This window comes from Mobula hypostoma, chromosome 30, assembly GCF_963921235.1.
Source record: "Mobula hypostoma chromosome 30, sMobHyp1.1, whole genome shotgun sequence".
Lineage (NCBI taxonomy): Eukaryota > Metazoa > Chordata > Chondrichthyes > Myliobatiformes > Myliobatidae > Mobula > Mobula hypostoma.
The window spans coordinates 1320263-1341805 of NC_086126.1; the positions used below are offsets into that span (position 1 = coordinate 1320263).

At 48.2% G+C, this 21543-nt stretch overlaps 1 protein-coding gene across 21 annotated transcripts in view; it reads right to left on the bottom strand.

Moving 5' to 3' along the window:
• The window catches only part of LOC134339799 (neurexin-2-like), a 1323723-nt gene that overhangs the window by 1158059 nt on the left and 144121 nt on the right, over nt 1-21543 (bottom strand). For 18 of the 21 annotated variants that reach the window (XM_063036606.1, XM_063036597.1, XM_063036602.1 and 15 more), the window contains exon 3: nt 4829-4858. The exons of the other annotated variants lie outside the window; for them this stretch is intronic. In XM_063036606.1, coding sequence (XP_062892676.1) covers nt 4829-4858 — 30 coding nt within the window. The remainder of the gene's footprint in view (nt 1-4828; nt 4859-21543) is intronic. 21 annotated transcript variants of the gene reach the window in all.

Consider the following 21543-nt stretch of genomic DNA (forward strand, 5'->3'; position numbering starts at 1 on the left):
TGGGATTGAATTTAGGAGCCGAGAGGTAATGTTGCAGCTATATAGGACCCTGGTCAGACCCTACTTGGAGTACGGTGCTCAGTTCTGGTCGCTTCACTACAGGAAGGCATAGAAAGGGTGCAGAGGAGATTTACAAGGATGTTGCCTGGATTGGGGAGCATGCCTTATGAGAATAGGTTGAGTGAACTCAGCCTTTTCTTCTTGGAATGACTGAGGATGAGAGGTGACCTGATAGAGGTGTATAAGATGAAATGAGGCATTGATCGTCTGGATAGTCAGAGGCTTTTTCCAGGGCTGAAATAGCTAGCACGAGAGGGCATTGTTTTAAGGTGCTTGGAAGTAGGTACAGAGGAGATGTCAGGGGTAAGTTTTTTACACAGAGAGTGGTGAGTGTGTGGAATGGGCTGCCGGCGATGGTGGTGGAGGCGGAAACGATAGGGTCTTTTCAGAGACTCCTGGACAGGTACATGGAGCTCAGAAAAATAGAGGGCTATGGGTAACCCTAGTTAATTTCTAAGTTAAGGACATGTTTGGCACAGCTTTGTGGGCCAAAGGGCCTGTATTGTGCTGTAGGTTTTCTATGTTTCTATTCTTCTGAATTCTAGTGAGTATCAGCCCAGAGCCATCAAACGTTCCTCATACGATAACCCTTTCAATCCCGGAATCATTTTCGTGAACCCCTCTGGACCCTCTCCAATGTCAGCACACCCTTTCTTAGATAAGGGTTCCAAAACTGCTCACAATACTCCAAGTGAGACCTCACTAGTGCTTTATAAAGCCTCAATGTTACATCCTTGTTCTTATATTCTAGTCCTCCTGAAATGAATGCTATGATTGCATTTGCCTTCCTCACCACAGACTGAACTGTACATTAACCTTTAGGGAATACTCATACTATTGAATTTTCTGATTGTTTATAAAACAGTCTACATTTTCGCTCCTTTTACCAAAGTGCATGACCACACATTTCCCAAGCCGGAATTCCACCTGCCACTTCTTTGCCCACTCTCCTAATCTGTCTCAGTCCTTCTGCAGACCTGCTTCCTCAGTACTACCTGCCCTCCACCTTTCTTCTCAACATCCATAAACTTGGCCACAAAGCCATCAATTCCATCATCCAAATCATTGACATATAACATAAATAGAAGCGGCCTCAACGCCAACCCTAGTCACCAGCAGCCAATCAGCTAATGCTTTATCCATGCCAGTATCTTTCCTGTAATATCATAAGCTCTTAGTTTGTTAAGCAGCCCCATATGGCACCTTTTTAAACTCTTCTGAAAATCCAAGTACACAACATCCACTGGTTCTCCTTTGTCTATCCTCCTCAAATAATTCCAGCAGGTTTGTCAGACAAGGTTTTCCCTTCAGGAAACCATGCTGACTTTGACCTATTTTATCATGTGCCTCCAAATACCCTGAGACCTCATCTTTGACAATTGACTCCAACATCTTCCCAAGCACTGAGGTTGGACTAACTGGCCTAAAATTTCCTTTCTTCTGCCTCTCTCCTTTCTTGAAGAGCGGGATGACATTTCCAATTTTCCAGTCATAGAGTCACAGAAAGGTACAGCACAGAAACTAGCTCTTTGGCCCATCTATTCTGTGCTGAGCCATTTAAACTGCCTACTCCCATCGACCTGCAATGGGACCATGGCCCTCCACACCCCTGCCATCTATGTACCTATCCAATCTTCTCTTAAACATTGAAATTGTGCTCGCATGCCCCACTTCAGCTGGCAGCTTGTTCCTCATTCTCACCACCCTCTGAGTGAAGAAGTTTCCCCTCAAACTTTTCACCTTTCACCCTTAACCTATGATCTCTAGTTGTGGTCCCATCGAACCTCAGTGGAAAACTGCCTGCTTGCATTTTCCCCTATCTACACCTGCCACAATTTCGCCTCCTCTCAGCCTTCTATGTTCCAAGCAATAAAGTCCTAACCTATTCAATCTTTCCATTAACTCGGGTCCCCCAGAACCATGCCAGAATCTAGAAAGATCATTACTAAGGCCTCCACAATCTCTTCAGCCACCTCTTTCAGAACCCTGGGATGTAGTCCACCTGGTCCAGGTGACTGATCTACCTTCAGACCTTTCAGCTTCCCAATCACCTTCTCCCTATCAATAGCAATTGCACTCTCTTCTACCCTCTGACACTCTCGAATTTCCGCCATACTGCTGGTGTCTTCCACGGTGAAGCCTGATGCAAAATACTTATTCAGTTTGCCCGTCTTTTCCCTGTCCCCCATGACTACCTCTCCAGCATCATTTCCCAGAGGTCGAATATCTACTCTCGCCTCTCTTACTCTTCATAGACTGTATCTGAAAAAGAACTGTTGGTCTCATTTTTGTCTAGCTTACCTTCATATTTCATCTTTTCCCTCATCATGGGGAACATTTCTTTGGTCTCTGTTGCCCAGAGGTCCATGGAGACCAGGTCTGGGTTAATCTAGCACACAGGTGATCAAACTTCTGGGTATCGGGGAATAAATTGGTTGTTTCTCAGTCTTTGTTTAAGTATAGTTTTTCATAAATTCTAAAATATTTCTTTAACACAAGAGATTCTGCAGATGTTGGAAATCCAGAGCAACACACACACACACACACACACACACACACACACACACACACACACACACACACACACTGATGAAGGGTCTCAGCCTGAAACGCCGGATGCCTGTTCATTTCTATTGGTGCTGCCTGGCCTGTTGAGTTCCTCCGGTGTTTTGTGCGCTTTTTAAACCATCCTCTCAACCATAAACACAAGCGCTTCTGCAGATACCCAGATCAGCACACACAAAATGCTGGAGGAACTCAGCAGGCCAGGCGGCCTCTATGGAAATGAATAGACAATCGATGTTTCAGGCAGAGATCTTCTCCAGGACTGGAAAAGAAGGGGGAAGAAGCCGGAATGAAAAGGTGGGGGGGGGGGCTGGAAGCTAATAGGTGAAACCAGGTGGCTGGGAAAGGTCAAGGAGGATGACCAGAAGGAGAAGTCGATGTTTATGCCGTCAGGTTGGAGGCTACCCAGGTGGAATATAAGGTGTTGCTCCTCCACTCTGAGGGTGGCCTCATCGTGGTACAAAAAAATGGGAACTGGAATTAAAATATATGGCTGCCGGGAACTTCCGCTTTTGGCGGATGGAGCAGAGGTGCTCAACGAAGCGATTCCCCCAGTGTACGTTGGGTCTCACCAATAAAGAGCAGGCCGCATCGGGAGCCCCCGTACACAATAGACAACCCCAGCAGATTTGCAGGGGAAGTGTTACCTCACCTGGAAGGACTGTGCGGAGCCCTGAACACAGGCCAGGGAGGAAGTGAATGGGCAGATGTAGGGATAAGTGCTGGAAGGGAGATTAACGGGGAGGGACGAACGGACAAGGGAGTGATTCCTGCGGAAAGCAGAATGCCTGCAAGAAAATTTATCTCAAAGTAGTATTTGGTAATAAATTTACTTTGAACTTCAAAGAGGCCTGGGGATAGTGCAGGAAAAGGGTGTCTTCCCAGCAGAGAGGAGGTCAAATTTCCAAATCTCAGGGATGGAAAGGATGTGGGGAGACAGCGCTGAGGTGAAACAGGCTTCAAGGGACTGAAAGGCCTTGTCTTGCCTTCCACTGCAGGAGCCTGAGTCCCATGGTTAGTCAGTCCATTCCCATCTCAACAAACACCAGAGATGAGTACAATGCAGCCAACTTGACGTGAGCACCACGATTCCCATTGCTGGCTGGTCCCCATACCCAATTGCCTACTCTGGATCTGAAACTTGGGGTGATCATTCAGCAAACCAATACTTCCCAATGCCAGGAAGTTCCCAAACACCAGGTCTGAAATTTGGGATGATCATTCAGCAAACCAGTACTTCCCGATGTCAGGAATTTCCCAAACACCAGGTCTGAAATTTGGGATGATCATTCAGCAAACCAGTACTTCCCGATGTCAGGAATTCCCAAATTTTGGGTCGGAAATTTGGGAGGAGTTTTCCAGCAAATCGACACTTCCCATTGTCAGGAAGTTCCCATATCCCAATCTAGATCTGAAGTTCTGGAGGATCGCCCAGCAGACCAACACTGCAAGCCTATGGTGGGGGAGTCTAGGGTCAGAGGGCACTGTCTCAGAATAGAGGGGCGTCCATTTAGAACAGAGAAGAGGAGGAATTTCTTTAGCTGGAGGGTGGTGAGCCTGTGGAATTCATTGCCACGGATACCATGGAGCCCAAGTCATTGGGTGTATTTAAAGCAAAGGGTGATAGGTTCTTGATTCGTCAGGGCATCAAAGGTTACGGGGAGAAGGCAGGAGAATGGAGTTGAGAGGGATAGTAAATCAGCTGTGATGGAATGGTGGCGTGGACTAGATGGACTGAATGGCTTAATTCTGCTCCTATGTCTTATGGTCTGAACCAAAGCAACCTCAGGCAAACTGAACTCCGACAGCTACGCTTTATCTCTACCAGAAGAGAGAAGTTCCTGTCGTACACGGAGGGACGCACGTACATCACACAAGGCACACATCCAAGCACGGCCCTATTCCGCCTGCACAGAGGCGCTCCCGGAAAAAAAAAAGATCCCCTCAGAAATTATCCATGCAACGCGGATCGGTGAAACAGAAGCAAAGATGAGAGCAGACAGTCAAGACAGAAAGGGTCACTGGATGGGAAGTGATTGTGATATCTCTCCGGGAGGCAATGATCGGACTATTACACCGCAGCTCTAAGCAAAGGCCGGAGATGGCAGAGGAAGCTACCTGGGATGAACATGGTTTCAACGACAATGGGACAGAACGAAAGGAGATGCGAGCTCAAAGAAAATAAATATATAAAGCCCATTACCTTGGCTGGTTAACATCAGGTGAGCGGGACCTTGAAAAGGAAGAAATGAAGAACACAATAAAGAAAAGATCGAAACTTTATGGGAAGAAATGAGCTGCAATATTTTTGTCACAATCACAGATTCAATTTGTGACAGACATCTCCCCTCCAGAGGGATGCCGAGAAAGGTCAAAATAAAATAGTCAGAACACAAAAAGCATTGGGCAAACGCTAGTTGCTGACTAATGCTTTTTTTTCTTTAAGGAAGTCGATGGAATAGAAGACACAAAAACACAAAAATAATATTAATTCCCGTCTCATCGCGAAAGCTCGCCAGGCACAACACGTACGGCACGGGGGAAGGGAAGAGAGGGGGCGTGGATGGTCGCAGTGTAGACCCGCAGAGAGGTCTCCTGGTTTAAGGTGGTCACACTGTTCTTGGGAAGATGTTATTAAACCAGGAGAGATACTGGCAGGACTTGGGGGCCTGAGTTACAAGTAGAGGTCACGTAGACTAGGACTTTATAAGCTAAGACCATAAAATATAGGAACAGAATTAGGCCATTTGGCCCATCGAGTCTGCTCTGCTATTTCATCATGGCTGATCCATTTTCCCTCTCAGTCCCAATCTCCATCCTTCTCCCCGTATCCCTTCATGCCCTGACCAATCAAGAATCTATCACCCTCTACCTTAAATACACCCAGTAATTGGGCCTCCACTGCTGCCCATGGCAATAAATTCCACAGATACACCACCCTCTGACTAAAGAAATTCCACCTCATCTCCTTTCTAAAAGGAGGCCCCTCTATTCTGAGGCTGTGTCCTCTGGTCTTAGACTCTCCCACCAAAGCAACATCCTCTCCACATCCACTCTATCGAGGCCCTTCAACATTCGATAGGTTTCAGTGAGGTTCCCCTCATTCTTCTGAATCCCAGAGCCATCAGACGCTCTTCATATGACAAGCCATTCAATCCTGGAATCATTTCTGTGAACCTCCTTTGAACCCTCTCCAGAGTCCGCACATCCTTTTTAGGAGAAGGGACCCAAAACTGCTCACAATACTCCAAGTGAGACCTCACCAGCGCTTTATATAAAGTCTCTGGAATGTAGGGGGTGAAGAGGTGACCTGATAGAGGTCTAGTAGATCATGATGGACAAAGACAGGGTGAAAGTTCATTGTCTTATTCTCCAGGGAAGGGAAGCTGAGGCACAGATGAGGGGCAAGGGGTTTAAAGAGCTCATGAGGCAGCTTCTTCATGCAAAGGCGTGGTGCAAGTTTGGAGTGAGATGGTTGAGGTGAGCACATTAGCAACATTTAAAAAGCCACCTAGACAAATCCATGTGGAACTCAGCAGGTCAGGCAGCATCTGTGGAAAGGAACACTTCGTGCCAAGTTTTAATGAAGACCTGCTGAGCTCCCACAGCATTCTGTGTGTGTTACTCTGGATTTCCAGCACCTGCAGAATCTCCTGTGTTTAGAAGGTCCATGGATAAGAAGAGGTTTAGAGGCCTACGGACCAAATGCAGGCGGACGCGACGAGCCCACTGGGCAATGCGGCTGGCTCGGTCAAGATGGGCCAAAGGCCCTGCTTGTCTGCTGTGTGACTCTACGGGTGAGTATCTAATACAGGGGGAGTTAGGGTTAGGGTACAGAACATAGTGGTTACAGCCCAGCCCTTCACAGGTAAAGACCTGCCCATCACTGAGCAGATCTCCAAGGAGCATTGCTGCAAGAAGGCAGCATTCACCACCCAGGCCATGCTCTTGTCTCACTGTTGCCATTTGGGTTGAGGCCCAGGAGCCTCAGGGGCCACACTGCTGGGTTCAGGAACGGTAATTACCCCTCAACCATCAGGCTCCCGAACCACCTCAACTCTGCACTAGCCCCCACAGCCTATGAGCTCACTTCCGAGTACCGAACGACTCGTGTTCTCAGTGTTATTTACTTATTTATTCGTTATTACTTGCGCACAATGGTTTCTTTTGCACACTCATTATTTTGCCGCCTTTACCTGTGTGTAGTTTTTCACTGACTCTGTTGCATTTCTTTGTTCTACAGTGAACCATCTACCCGTCAACCATCAGGCTCTGGAACAAAAGGGGATGACTTCACTCACTTGCCCCAATCCCACAACCAATGATCTCACTTTATTGACTCTTTACCTCATTAGTTCCTGTTCCCGGTATTTATTGCTATTCATTTATATTTGCATTTCCTCAGTGTGTTGTCTTCTGCACGCTGGTTGATCTTCCATTGATCCTGTTTACAGTTACTATTCTATAGATTTGCTGAGTATGCCCGCAAGAAAATGAATCTCAGGGTTGTATGTGGTGATAGTAAAGTTTACTTTGAATTTCGATCCTCGGGAGCCTGTGTTGTTAGGCAGGACGAGAAGCTCCCCAAGCCCATCGACCTCCCTCTTAAAGCGGAGGCATATAGATGCTGATTAGAAACAAACCTGAGATTCTCGAAACCTGGCGCACGTGATGTGTCAGGCGTGGGTCTGGATGTAAGCCCTCAGCAAAATGTAATCGTTCTTGAGTGACTTGCTTCAGACGCGAACACGGCACTACAACTCAGGCCAATTTCCATCCTGAAAATATCCTTGCGGACAAGTGGGCGTCGAGACAATTTGAGCACATGATGAAGGCTCCACTCTCGCTTGTACTCATCCCCTCGCACTTCAGAGAGATGAGGATGCTTGAGTAATCCAGGATTTCAAGACAGCAGTCCAGCGAAACCAACCGGGAAAAGTTTTCAATCAGCCCTAACTCTTGAAGCGCACGATGCAAAACTTGGATGTGGTTAACAATTATTTCCCACCTTCTCCCTGCAAGAGGCTGCACAGGTCAATAGGGAGGTAAACATAGAAACATAGAAAATAGGTGCAGGAGTAGGCCATTCGGCCCTTCGAGCCTGCACCGCCATTTATTATGATCATGGCTGATCATCCAACTCAGAACCCTGTACCAGCCTTCCCTCCATACCCCCTGATCCCCGTAGCCACAAGGGCCATATCTAACTCCCTCTTAAATATAGCCAATGAACTGGCTTCAACTGTTTCCTGTGGCAGAGAATTCCACAGATTCACCACTCTCTGTGTGAAGAAGTTTTTCCTAATCTCGGTCCTAAAAGGCTTCCCCTCTATCCTCAAACTGTGGCCCCTCGTTCTGGACTTCCCCAACATCGGGAACAATCTTCCTGCATCTAGCCTGTCCAATCCCTTTAGGATTTTATACGTTTCAATCAGATCCCCCCTCAATCTTCTAAATTCCAACGTACAAGCCCAGTTCATCCAGTCTTTCTTCATATGAAAGTCCTACCATCCCAGGAATCAATCTGGTGAACCTTCTTTGTACTCCCTCTATGGCAAAGATGTATTTCCTCAGATTAGGGGACCGAAACTGCACACAATACTCCAGGTGTGGTCTCACCAAGGCCTTGCACAACTGCAGTAGTACCTCCCTTTACCTCCGTAAAGGATGCGTATGGTACACTTGCCTTTATGAGACGAGACTCTGAGTTCAAGGGTCAGGAAGTTATACAGAATACTGGTTAGGCCTCCTCATTCCTATGGTCTTCAGGAACAGTTACCACCCCTCAACCATCAGGCTCTCGAACCAAAGGGAATAACTCCACTCAACTTCATTCACCCTGCCACTGAAATGTCCCAAAACCAATTGGTTCACTTTCAAGGACTCTTCATCGCATGCTCTCGATATTTATTACTTATTTATTTATCTATCTATCATTTCTTTTCTTGTATTGGCGCAGTTTGTTGTCTTTTGTGCACTGGTTGCTCATCTGTTTTTGTTGTTTGCGGTCTTTCATGGACGGTATTGTGTTTCATTGCATTTACTGCGAATGCCCGCGAGAAAATGAATCTCAGGGTAGTGACATACTGTAGTGCTTTGATAAAAAATTTACTTTGAAATTTTAACTTTAAATACTAATTTGAGTATTAGATCATAAGACCATAAGTCTCAGAGCAGAATTAGGCCATCCATCCCATCGAGTTTGCTCCATCATGACTGGTTTACTATCCCTCTCAACCCCATTCTCCTGCCTTCTCCCCATAACCTTTGACACCCTGACTGATCAAGAACCTTATCAACCTCCACTTTAAATATTCTCAATATCTTGTCCTCCACAGCCTTCTGTGGCAATGAATTCCACAGATTCACGACCCTCTGGCTAAATGAATTCCTCTTCATCTCTGTTCTATTCTTCTATTCTGAGACTGTGCCGTCTGGTGCAAGACTCCCCTATGATAGGAAATATACTCTCCACATCCACTCTATCTAGGACTTTTAATATTCGATAGGTTTCAAGGAGATCCCAACCCCCTCATTCTTCTAAACTCCAGGCCCAGAGCCATCAAACACTCCTCCTGCAGCACCACGCAGAAGTCTTATGGTACCTACAGCATACATTTGACGCAGAAGTATAAATTGGGCCTTAGGCACATAAATATCTAGTGTGCCTAAGACTATTGCACAGGGCAATGTTTAAAGGAGATGTACGGGGCAAGTTTTTTTCTGCACAGAGAGTCGTGGGTGCCTGGAATAAGACATAGGAGCAGAATTAGGCCATTCAGCCCATCGAGTCCACTCTGCCATTCCATCGTGGCTGATCCCGGATCCCACTCAACCCCATACACCTGCCCTCTCACCGTATCCCTTGAAGTCCTGACCAATCAGGAAGCTATCAACTTCCTCTTTAAATATACCCACGGACTTGGCCTCCACAGCAGACTGTGGCAGAGCGTTCCACAGATTCACCGCTCTTTGGTGAAAAAAAATCCTCCTTACTTCTGTTCTGAAAGGTCACTCCTCAATTTTGAGGCTGTGCCCTCTAGTTCTAGATACCCCCACCATAGGAAACATCCTCTCCACATCTACCCTATCTCGTCCTTTCAACACTTGGTAGGTTTCAATGAGACCCCCCTGCATTCTTCTAAATTCCAGTGAGTACAGGCTCAAAGCTGCCAAACGCTCCTCGTATGTTAACCCCTTCATTCCCGGAATTATCCTTGTGAACCTCCTCTGGACTCTCTCCAATGACAACACAACCTTTCTGAGATAAGGGGCCCAAAACTGTTGACAATACTCCAAGTGCACCAGGACTAGTGTCTTACAAAGCCTCAGCATTATCTCCCTGCTTTTATATTCTATTTCTCTTGAAATAAATGCCACATTGCATTTGCCTTCTTTGCCACAGACAGTGTGAAAAGTAGTGGTCCCAATATTGACCCCTGAGGAACACAACTAGTCACTGGCAGCCACTCAGCAAAAGCCCCTTTTATTCCCACTCACTGCCTCCTGCCTGTCAGCCATTCCTTTATCCATGCCAGTAACTTTCGTGAAACACCATAGGATTTTATCTTGTTAAGCAGCCTCACGTGACGCACCTTATCAAATGCCTTCTGAAAATCCAACTAAATGACATCCACCATCTCTCCTTTGTCCACCCTGCTTGTCACTTCCTCAAAGAACTATAACAGATTTGTCAAGCAAGATTTCCCTTCACAGAAACTATGCTGACCTTGACTTATTTTATGAGCTGCCAGGGGTGGTGGTGGAGGCAGATACGATAGAGGTGTTTAAGAACCTGTTAGACAGACATATGAATGTGCAGGGAATGGAGGGAGATGGACCATGTGCAGGGAATGATGGGAGATGGACCATGTGCAGGGAATGGAGGGATATGGACCATGTGCAGTGAATGATGGGAGATGGACCATGTGCAGGGAATGATGGGAGATGGACCATGTGTAGGGAATGATGGGATATAGACCATGTGCAGGGAATGATGGGATATGGACCATGTTTAGGGAATGGAGGCAGATGGACCATGTGCAGGGAATGGAGGGAGATGGACCATGTGCAGGGAATGATGGGATATGGTCCATGTGCAGGGAATGATGGGATATGGACCATGTGCAGGGGATGGAGGGATATGGACCATGTGTAGGGAATGATGGGATATGGACCGTGTGCAGGGAATGATGGGAGATGGACCATGTGTAGGCAGAAGGGATTTAGTTCAGTTAAGTATTTAATTTATAGCTTAAAAAGTTTGGCACAAAATCGTGAGCTGAAGGAGCTGTTCTGTTCTGTTCTAGGTTCTGTGTTCTAAGTGGTTTAAAGCGGAGATTGATAGGTTCTTGATTAGTCAGGGCATCAAAGCTCACAGGGTGAAGGCAGGAGAATGAGGTTGAGAGGGATAGTAAATCAGCCCTGATGGAGCAGACCCAATGGGCCAAATGGCCTGATTTTGCTCCTCTCTCTCATGGTCTGATGCATTGAAGGGAAACTGACAGAAAAGGATGAGAAATGATACAAGTAATTGGTTCGTTAAAGGAAAAGGAATTAAAGATAATGAGAGAAAGATTAGCTTTATTTGTCGCGTTTACATTGAAACAAACTGTGAGATGCATCAACAACCAACCCAGTCTGAGGATGTGCTGGGAGGAGCCCACAAGTGTCGTCAACGGAGCGTGCCAAAACTCACTAACCCTGACCCGCACGCCTTTGGACTGTGGGAGGAAACAGGAGCACCCGGAGGAAACCCACGCGGTCACGGGGAGAACATGCAGAGCCCTCACAGACAGCGAGGGGGAACTGAACCCCGATCAGTGGTGCTGCAGAGTGTTACACTAAATGCTATACTGCCATGGCACCCTGTCACATTATCGTCACCCGTACCGAGATACGGCGAGAAGCTTTTGTCGGGGTGACGCCCAGACTGACCATTCCGTGCATCCGTACATCGAGGCCGTACAAAGGAAAGCAGAACACAGAATAGAGTGCTACAGTCACACAGAGAGTGTAGTGCAGGCAGGCAATAAGGTGCAGGGTACACAATGAGGTAGATTGGGAGATGAGTAAGTATGATAACAGCGGGGTAGAAGCTGCCTTCGAGCCTGGTGGGACGAGCTTTCAGGCTTTTGTATCTTCTGCCCGATGGGAGAAGGGAGAAGAGAGAATGCCTGGGGTGGGTGGGGGACGTCTTTCATTATGCTGGGTGCATTACGAAGCTGGTGAGAAGTGTACACAGAGTCCATGAGGGGACTCCACTGGGATCCAGCGTGAGCCCAATTGGCTGAACGGCCCTAATCTGACTAGGCATGCTCCCAACGATGATAATTGGGCAGACGAGGCTGAACAAATTCAGTGCGATAGTTGTCAGAAGTGAATGAAGTTAGTCGATACGAAGGAGAAGCTGGTCCTCTGAGACTTACGGCAGAATGGAAAGATTATACATTCAGAAGAGCGGCTGTTTCGGACAGGGTTTACGACGCAGCCAGATTGAGGTTTTAAATCAATTGTAGTTAATCTAATTGGGAAGCAGAGATCAACAACGTGGTCGAAGAGATGATAAATGCCTGCATCAAAGGACGGTTTAATTGAAAAATCTAAGATCTGTGAACAGTGGGGAGAAGAACAGAATTCAAAGCAAAGAGAGAGGTGAAGGCACATCCAGGGGAAATGAAGCACCAGGTGGCTGTGTGTAATGGGATTTGGTAACAGGATACGCACTCAGTGGCCACTCTGTGTATACTCATGGTTTTTGCTGCTGTAGCCCATCCACTTCAAGGTTCAATGTGTTGTGTGTTCAGAGATACTCTTCTGCACACCGCTGTTGTGAAGTGTGGTTATTTGAGTTACTGTCACCTTCCTGTTAGTTTGAACCAGTCCGGCCATTCTCCTCTGACCTCTCTCCTTAACAAAACGTTTTCGCCCACTGGTTGTTTTTTGTGCTATTCTCTGTAAACTCTAGAGACTGTTCTGTGTGAAAATCCCAGGAGATCAACACTTTTTGAGATACTCAAACCACCCCATCTGGCACCAACAGTCACTCCACCGTCAAAGTCACTTGGATCACATTTCTTCCCCATTCTGATGTTTGGTCTGAACAGCAACTGAACCTCTTGACCACGTCCGCACGCTTTTATGCATTGAGTTGCTGATTAGATATTTAAATTAACGAGCAGGTGTACGTAATAAAGTGGCCATTCACTGTACCTCATGAGGTATTTGGGAAGGAGACAGATTCTCAAGTTATGATCTATTGCTGTCCCGCTTCCTGCCTCCGCTATTGTACCACGTATTCTCTGCACGCGGTTCCCCAGTACGCATGACAGAGTTTCCATTCACCGGTGCTCACCACACCACACGCTGCATCCGCAAAGCAAACAGCACCCCACGCACCCCTCATACAAACTCCTCTCCCTCCTGCCACCTGGCAAAAGGCACGGAAACATTCAGGGTCTCACGACCAGACTATGTAATAGTTTCTTCCCCCAAGCCATCAGACTCCTCAATACCCAGAGCCTGGACTGACACCAACCCACTGCCCTCTACTGTGCCTATTGTCTTGTTTATTATTTATTGTAGTGCCTGCACTGTTTTGTACACTTTATGCAGTCCTGGGTGGGTCTGTAGTCTAGTGTAGTTTTGTGTTGTTTTTACGTAGTTCAGTGTAGTTTTTGTATTGTTTCATGTAGCACCATGGTCCTGAAAAACATTGTCTCATTTTTACTGTGTACTGTACCAGCAGTTATGGTCGAAATGACAATAAAAAGTGACTTGACTTGACTTGACTTGACTTGACGAACAGCCTCTCCATCTCCCTCCCGTCTCCTCATTCCCCAACATCAAATTATCTCACCTCCCTTCTCCAGGAAGTGGGAGAGGTGGGCAACCAGCCCTTGTGAAGGTGAGGGTAACCATCTCCGACAGGAGAGACGAGAGTCTGACCCTTCACCTCCCCGTGAACCTTCAATGAGGCTCCTGCCACGGAAACTGCAATCACTGCGTCCGTGTGGGACTCGTCCACCGTGACATAAGAGTACAGGATGTCAGATTGATTGGACAGCCAGAGCGGAAATGGATCACGTGAGAGGGGCCCGTTTTAAGATGGTCGGAGGACAGTATAGGGGGGATATCAAAGGAAGATTTCTTACGCTGGGAGTGGTGGTGTGTGGAATGCCCTGCCAGGGGAGGTGGTAGAGGCAGATAGAACGAGATCTCTGAGGAGGAATTTCTTTCGTCAGGCAGTGGTGAATCTGTGGAATTCGTTACCACAGCTGGCTGTGGAGGCCAGCGTTGGGTATATTTAAAGCAGAGGTTCTTGGTTTGTCAGGGTGTCAAAGGTTTGGGGGAGAAGGCAGCAGAATGGAGTTCAGAAGGATAGTAAATCAGCCATGATGGGACGGCAGAGCAGAGTCAATGGGCTGAATGGCCTGATTCTGGTCCCGTGTCTTACGGTGGTATACATTCGGGACATTTAAGAAACTCTTAAGAGAGGCACGTGGATGATGGAAAAATGGAGGGCCACGCGGGAGGGAAGGGTCAGATTGACCTCAGAGTAGGATTAACGTTCGGCACAATATCTTGGGCTGAGTGGCCTGTACTGTGCTGTAATGTTCTGTGCTGTTGGGGAAGGAGTTCCAGTGACGGTGAAGGAACTGCGATAGATTTCCAAGTCGGATGGTGTGCGACGGGGTGGGAACCTGTGGGTGGTGGCGTACACTTGTCCTCCTCGATGGAAGAGTTGTGGGGGGGGATTTGGGAGGGGCTGAGTGGTCTGGGTGGGTAACCCCAGTGTGTATTGTAGACGGTGCAGACTGCAGACTCTGTGAGCCGGTGGTGGGAGAGGTGGGGTTTGTGAGGGGCTGAGTGGTCTGGGTGAGTAACCCCAGTGTGTATTGTAGACAGTGCAGACTGCAGACACTGTGAGCCGGTGGAGGGAGGGGATGTTTCCAGCTGTGGATGGGGTGCTGATCGAGCAGACACTGCGAGCCGGTGGTGGGAGGGGATGTTTCGGGCTACGGAGGGGGTGCTGATTGAGCAGACACTGTGCATCGGTAGTGGAGGGAGGGGATGTTTCGGGCTGTGGAGGGGGTGCTGATCGAGCAAACTGCTCTGTCCCGAACGGTGTCGAGCTCCTCGAGAGAAGTTGGGGCCACACTCACCCAGGCAAGTGGAGAGTTTTAAAGGGAATCTGAGGGCAGGTTTTATTTCAGAGAGAGAGCGGGTGATAACTACAACTCATTGCCGTGGGGGTGAGGTTGAATCAAACACACTCACTACGTCTGAGACATTTGATTAGACAAGTCAGGGAACGATACAGGCCTAATGAAGATAGATCAGATGGGATCTCTGGTACATTGGTTAGTTGCAAACAACACTGGCTCGGTCATAAGGCAGAGGGTGCTGGAGGGGTGTTAGATATTGGGAAGGCCTCGGGATGTCAGGAGGTGAGAGTCTCACCACAAGATCCCCACGCCCTGACCTGTCCAGTAGCCACAGGGTTTCTGTGGCCGGTTGGCAGAGTTTCTGGTGAATGGGGACAGCCCCCCCACCCCCACCCGCCACAATGGTGGGGGTCGAAGTATCAGGGGAGGTGATTAGAGTCCTCCCCCTTGGAGTGGGTCACTTGGTATCCCCGTGGCACGGATGCTCATTCATCTGAATCAGGTTAGATAGCGGCATCTGTTGTGAAATTTGTCGTTTTGTGGCAGCAGTGCGTTGCAGTTCATAGTCGCAAAAACCACGAATTAGAACGGGGAGTATACAGTATATAAAAATAAATGAAATAAGCAGCGCAAAGAGACAGGGGGAAAAAATGCAGAGGTAGTGTTCATGGGTTCAATGTCCATTCAGAAATCGGACGGCCGAGGGGAAGAAGCTGTTCCTGAATCGTTGAGTGTGTGTCTTCAGGATCCTGTACCTCCTCCCTGATGGTGGCAATGAGAAGAGGGCACGTCCTGGTGGTGGGGGTCAGTAATGATTGATGTATCTCCCGTACCTCCTCCCTGATGGTGGCAATGAGAAGAGGGCATGACCTGGGTGATGGGGTCCTTAATGATGGATGCCACCTTCACGAGGCATCACTTTTGAAGACCACTTGAATACTGAGCTGTCTGAGTTTGCAAGCTTCTGCAGCTTTTTCCAACCCTGTGCAGTGGCCTGCCCTCACCCCACACCAGACGGTGATGCAGCCTGTCAGAATGCTCTCCATGGTACGTCTGTAGAAATTTGCGAGTGCCTTTGGTGACAAACCAAACCTCAAAGTGAATTACCAGCCCGCGTCTGGACGTCGCCCGGGCTGGCGACTGAGTTTAAGGAGATGCACAAAGGCACAGATTTGCTTCAGCTACTGAGGTATCGTGAATGGAACCGAACAGTGCCCTGTCCCGGTTGTCCATCTGATGGAAAGAGGGTCACTGCCAAAGTGCCTGAAGGCTGTTGGGTTCTGAGGATGTCTTGCAGTGAAATCCTGGGGCAGGGCTGGGGAGGTGGACGGCGAAGATGGACCTCAACCTCCCTCTGGGTGAGGCCCAGACCCCAAGAACTGTAAGAACCCCCTACTCCTATTGCCCGCTGACCTCAGCTTTGCCCGGGGTTCTGTGGCACCACACTGGGTCACACAGTGCCTCACTGCGGAGGGAAATCATCCACACCCCACATCTTTGGCTCAAACATCAGACCTGGAGGTGTTCCAGCTCTATTGTGTTCCAATTCTCTTGTGACCTCTCCACCTCCCTGTCCCTCCACCGTCAATCTCCTCCCGAGCAGACCCAGGGGCTGGTGTGCCCCCTCCTTCCCATCCAAGTTACACAACACGAGGGCTCCAGAGGCTGTTCAGAATGATCCTAGGAATGAAAGGGTTAACACATGAGGAGTGTTTGATGGCTCTGGGCCTGTACTCACTGGAGTTCAGAAGAATGAGGGGGGATCTCATTGAAATCTATCAAATATTGACTGACCAGAGGACACAGATAGAGTGGGTGTGGAGAGGATGTTTCCTATAGTGGGGGAGTCTAGGACCAGAGGACACAGATACAGTGGGTGTGGAGAGAATGTTTCCTATAGTGGGGGAGTCTAGGACCAGAGGACACAGATAGAGTGGATGTGGAGAGGATGTTTCCTATAGTGGGGAGTCTAGGACCAGAGGACACAGACAGAGTGGATGTGGAGAGGATGTTTCCTATAGTGGCGGAGTCTAGGACCAGAGGACACAGATAGAGTGGATGTGGAGAGGATGTTTCCTTTAGTGGGGGAGTCTAGGACCAGAGGACACAGACAGAGTGCATGTGGAGAGGATGTTTCCTATAGTGGGGGAGTCTAGGACCAGAGGACACAGATAGAGTGGATGTAGAGAGGATGTTTCCTATAGTGGGGGAGTCTAGGACCAGAGGACACAGATAGAGTGGATGTGGAGAGGATGTTTCCTATGGTGGGGGAGTCTAGGACCAGAGGACACAGATAGAGTGGATATGGAGAGGCTGTTTCCTATAGTGGCGGAGTCTAGGACCAGAGGTCACAGATAGAGTGGATGTGGAGAGGATGTTTCCTATAATGGGGGAGTCTAGGACCAGAGGTCACAGATAGAGTGGATGTGGAGAGGCTGTTTCCTATCGTGGGGGAGTCTAGGACCAGAGGACACAGCCACAGGATAGAGGGACGTCCTTTTAGAATAGTGGTAAGGAGGAATTTCTTTAGCCAGAGAGTGATAAATCCGTGGAATTTAGACAGCTGTGGAGGCCGTCACTGGACACATTAAAGTGAAGATTGCTAGGTTCTTGATTAGTCAGGGCATCGAAGGTTACGGGGAAAAGGCAGGAGAATGGGGTTGAGAGGGATAGTAAATCATCCATGATGGAATGGTGGAGCAGATTCGATGGGCTGAATGGCCTAATTCTGCTCCTCTGTCTTATGAGCTTGGTTGCAGACTATCATGACCAGCCAGGAGACAGGAGAGGCACAGTGGACACTCCTTCCAGCTGCCGAATCAAATTAATCGGGAGTTCAAAGAACCTTAGGACTTGAAATGACATTGGCCATTTCCGAACTGAAGTGCTCGGGCTCTTTTCACGACATGGCTTTTGTTCAGGAGAAACAGATTAAAGTCCTGAATCTGTGTCTCCCAGACATCATGTAGATAGAGTGAAACCTTAGACCTCGTCATTGTTGCAGGAACAATATTCCGGGAACAATACATATTCATCCAGTGTCAGGCTGTGACGACTGGCTCAGTGGCTCGTTTATAATCCGACCGGCGGAGGGCATTGTTAGCGGGGCCAACTCTTCGGAGGGAGGGAGGGAGGAGAGACAGACAGACAGATGGAGAGAGACAGAGATATCTATAGATAGAGTAAGAGAGAGGGGAGAGGGTGAGAGAAAAGAGATAATTAGAGAGGGAGGAGAGAGACGGCGAGAGAGAGAAGGGCAGAAAGAAAGGGAGGGGGTGAGAGCTGGGTACGGGGAGAAGGAGAAGATGGGGGTGACGACCGTGTCTGTGTGAGAGAGAGAGAAATGCAAAGGGGGAGACGGAATGAACAGAGAGACATGAATTGAGGAGGGAGATTAGGAGATGAACTTGGGAGAGACGGAATGGAGGAGGAGGAGGAGACAGGTGAACAAATAGACATGAATTGGACAGAGAGAGAGAGACGAACTGGGGTAGATGGATGGAGAGAGAGACAGAGGATAAAGACACTGAGAGACAAAGAGAGTGAAAATGAAATAAACAGAGGCTATATTTCAAGAGGAGTTTGAGGAGATTTGGGATGTCTCTTGCAAATTTCTACAGGTGTACCATGGAGAGCATTCTGACTGGCTGCATCACCGTCTGGTATGGGGGGACAGGAGGGATGCGGGGCTACTGCACAGGATGGAAATAAGCTGCAGAGAGATGTAGACTCAGTCAGCTCCATCATGGGCACTGGTCTCTGTAATATCCAGGATATCTTCAAGGAGCGATGCCTCAGGAAGGCAGCGCCCATCATTAAGGACCTCCACCACCCAGGACATGCTCTCTTCTCATTGCTACCATCAGGGAGGAGGTTTGGAATCAACGATTCAGGAACAGCTTCTTCCCCTCTGCCATCCAATTTCTGAAAGGACATTGAAACCATGAGCACTACCTCACTACATTTTTATGAAAGTAAAATTATGAAATTATGGAAGGGATAGATAAGATAGAGGCAGGAAAGTTGTCTCCACTGGTAGGTGAGACTAGAACGAGGGGACGTAGCCTCAAGATTTGGGGGAGTAAATTTAGGATGGAGATGAGGAGGAACTGCTTTTCCCAGAGAGTGGTGAACCTGTGCAATGAAGCAGTGGAGGCTACCTCAGTAAATAGATTTCAGACAGGGTTGGATAGGTTTTTGCACAGTTGGGGAATTAGGGGCTGTGGGGAAAAGGCAGGTAGGTGGAGATGAGTCCATGGCCAGATCAGCCATGATCTTATTGAATGGCGGGGCAGGCTCGACGGGCCAGATGGCCGACTCCTGCTCCTATCTCTTACCTTCTTATTCTTATGTTCTGCTATTCTGTATTTCAATGAACTGCGGCTGCAAAGACAACAAATTTCACAACATATGCCGGTGATATTAAACCTGATTCAGATTCTAGAGAGGGATAAAGGGATAGATAGATAGAGTGAGAAAGAGAGAGAGAAGTTGAGATAGTAGAGAGATACTGAAAGAGGGGGGATAGAGAGAAAGAGAGAGAAAGAAAGAGAGAGAGAGACAGAGGTAGTGATAGAGAGAGATGGAGAGATAGAGGTAGAGAGATATTGAGAAGGGAGGGGATAGAGAAAAATCTGAAGAGATAGATAGAGAGATAGTGAGAGAAGGAGAGAGAGTTGGAGAGAGATGGAGAGATAGAGGGAGAGAGATATTGAGCGAGGGGATAGAGAAAAAGATGGATAGAGCGAGATGGAGAGGTAGAGAGATATTGAGGGGGGGAGGGAGGGAGGGAAACCTTTGCCCGCAGCCCTGTTGTCAATTTGACAGCATCGGCGGATAACGGGGATCACTTCCGTACTTCAAACATTTCAGCTGTCGAGCGAGGCTCATGCCTGAATGCGACTGCCCGTCTCCATTTAGTTTTAATTACGAGTAATGATCCGAGATTACGGCTGAGCTCTCCAGTGAAGTGGATTTCACTCAGTGAACATCGGCGCAGGCTGGGCGGAGAAATGGGACTCAGCTGGGTCAGCAGGGTGAAGGACTGCGGCGCAGAGACGTAAATTATTACCCGCTGTACGGCGGGTTAACAGGATCAGTGAAGCTGGGTCTGGAATCCTTCATGCAGGAGAACACACCACAGTGAGCAGAACCTTATAGGTGCAGAATTAGGCCATTCAGCCCATCGAGTTTGTTCTGCCATTCGATAATGGCTATGTTTTCTTCAACTCCATCCTCCCATCTCCTCCCCGTGAACTTTCAACCCCGACCAATCAAGATCTTTCCAAAGTCTGCCTTCATGACTCGAGCAAGTTCCGCTTTCAATATACCCAATGACTTGTCCTCCACAGCCGTCCGTGGCAATGAATTCCACAGATTCGCCACCCTCTAGCTAAAGAAATTCCTCCTCATCTCTGTTCTAAAAGGACATCCTTCTCTTCTGAGGCTGTGTCCTCTGGTCCCGGACTCCTCTACTAACGGAAACATCGTCCCCACTCCATCCATGTCCGGAGAGGAAATTAAAAACAGAGGCGCAAGGGGACTCGGGGTCCCTGGTGCAGGATTCTCTAAAGGTTAATCTGAAGGTTGGGTCACTAGTAGCGAAGATAAATGCAATGTTTGCAAGGATGTAACGCTGACGCTTTACCAGTCACAGGTCACATCACACTTGGAGTATTGTGACCCCTCATATTAGAAAAGACATGCTGGCATTGGAGAGAGAGCAGAGGAGGTGCACGAGAATGATTCTGGCAACGAAAGGGTTAATGTACGAGGAAGTTTGATGCTTCTGGGCCCTTATTCGCTGGAATTCAGAAGAATGAGGGGGGGGGGATCTCATTGAAACCTATGAAGTATTGAAGGCCAAGATAGAGTGGATGTGGAGAGGATGTTTCCTATAGTGGGGGAGTCTAGGACCAGAGGACACAGATAGAGTGGATGTGGAGAGGATGTTTCCTATAGTGGGGGAGTCTAGGACCAGAGGGCACAGATAGAGTGGATGTGGAGAGGATGTTTCCTACAGTGGGGGAGTCTAGGACCAGAGGACACATATAGAGTGGATGTGGAGAGGATGTTTCCTACAGTGGGGGAGTCTAGGACCAGAGGACACATATAGAGTGGTGGTGGAGAGGATGTTTCCTACAGTGGCGGAGTCTAGGACCAGAGGACACAGATAGAGTGGATGTGGAGAGGATGTTTCCTGTAGTGGGGGAGTCTAGGACCAGAGGACACAGATAGAGTGGATGTGGAGAGGATGTTTCCTATAGTGGGGGAGTCTAGGACCAGAGGACACAGATAGAGCGGATGTGGAGAGGATGCTTCCTATAGTTGGTAGTCTCGGATCAGAATAGAGGGATGTCCCTTTAGAACAGAGATGAGGAGGAATTTTTTTTCACCAGAGGGTGGTGTATCTGTGGAATTCATTGCCACAAACAGCTGTGGAGGCCAGGTCATTGGGTATATTTGAAGTGGAGGTTGTTAGGTTCTTGATTAGTCAGGACATCAAAGGATACAGGGACAAGGCAGGAGAATGGAGTTGAGAGGGATATGATGGAAAGCAGAGAAGAATTGATGGGCTGAATAGCCTAATTTTGCTCCTTATGACCACTCTGAATGAGGTCCTATCCAGGGGGTTTCAGGGGAGATCATCCCTCTTCCTCCTGAACTCCAACGATAGGCACACATTTCCCCATCCACTCGGACAGAGGTACTGGGAGAAACCGAGGTCTCGGGCCTCCGAAACTCTCCTCTC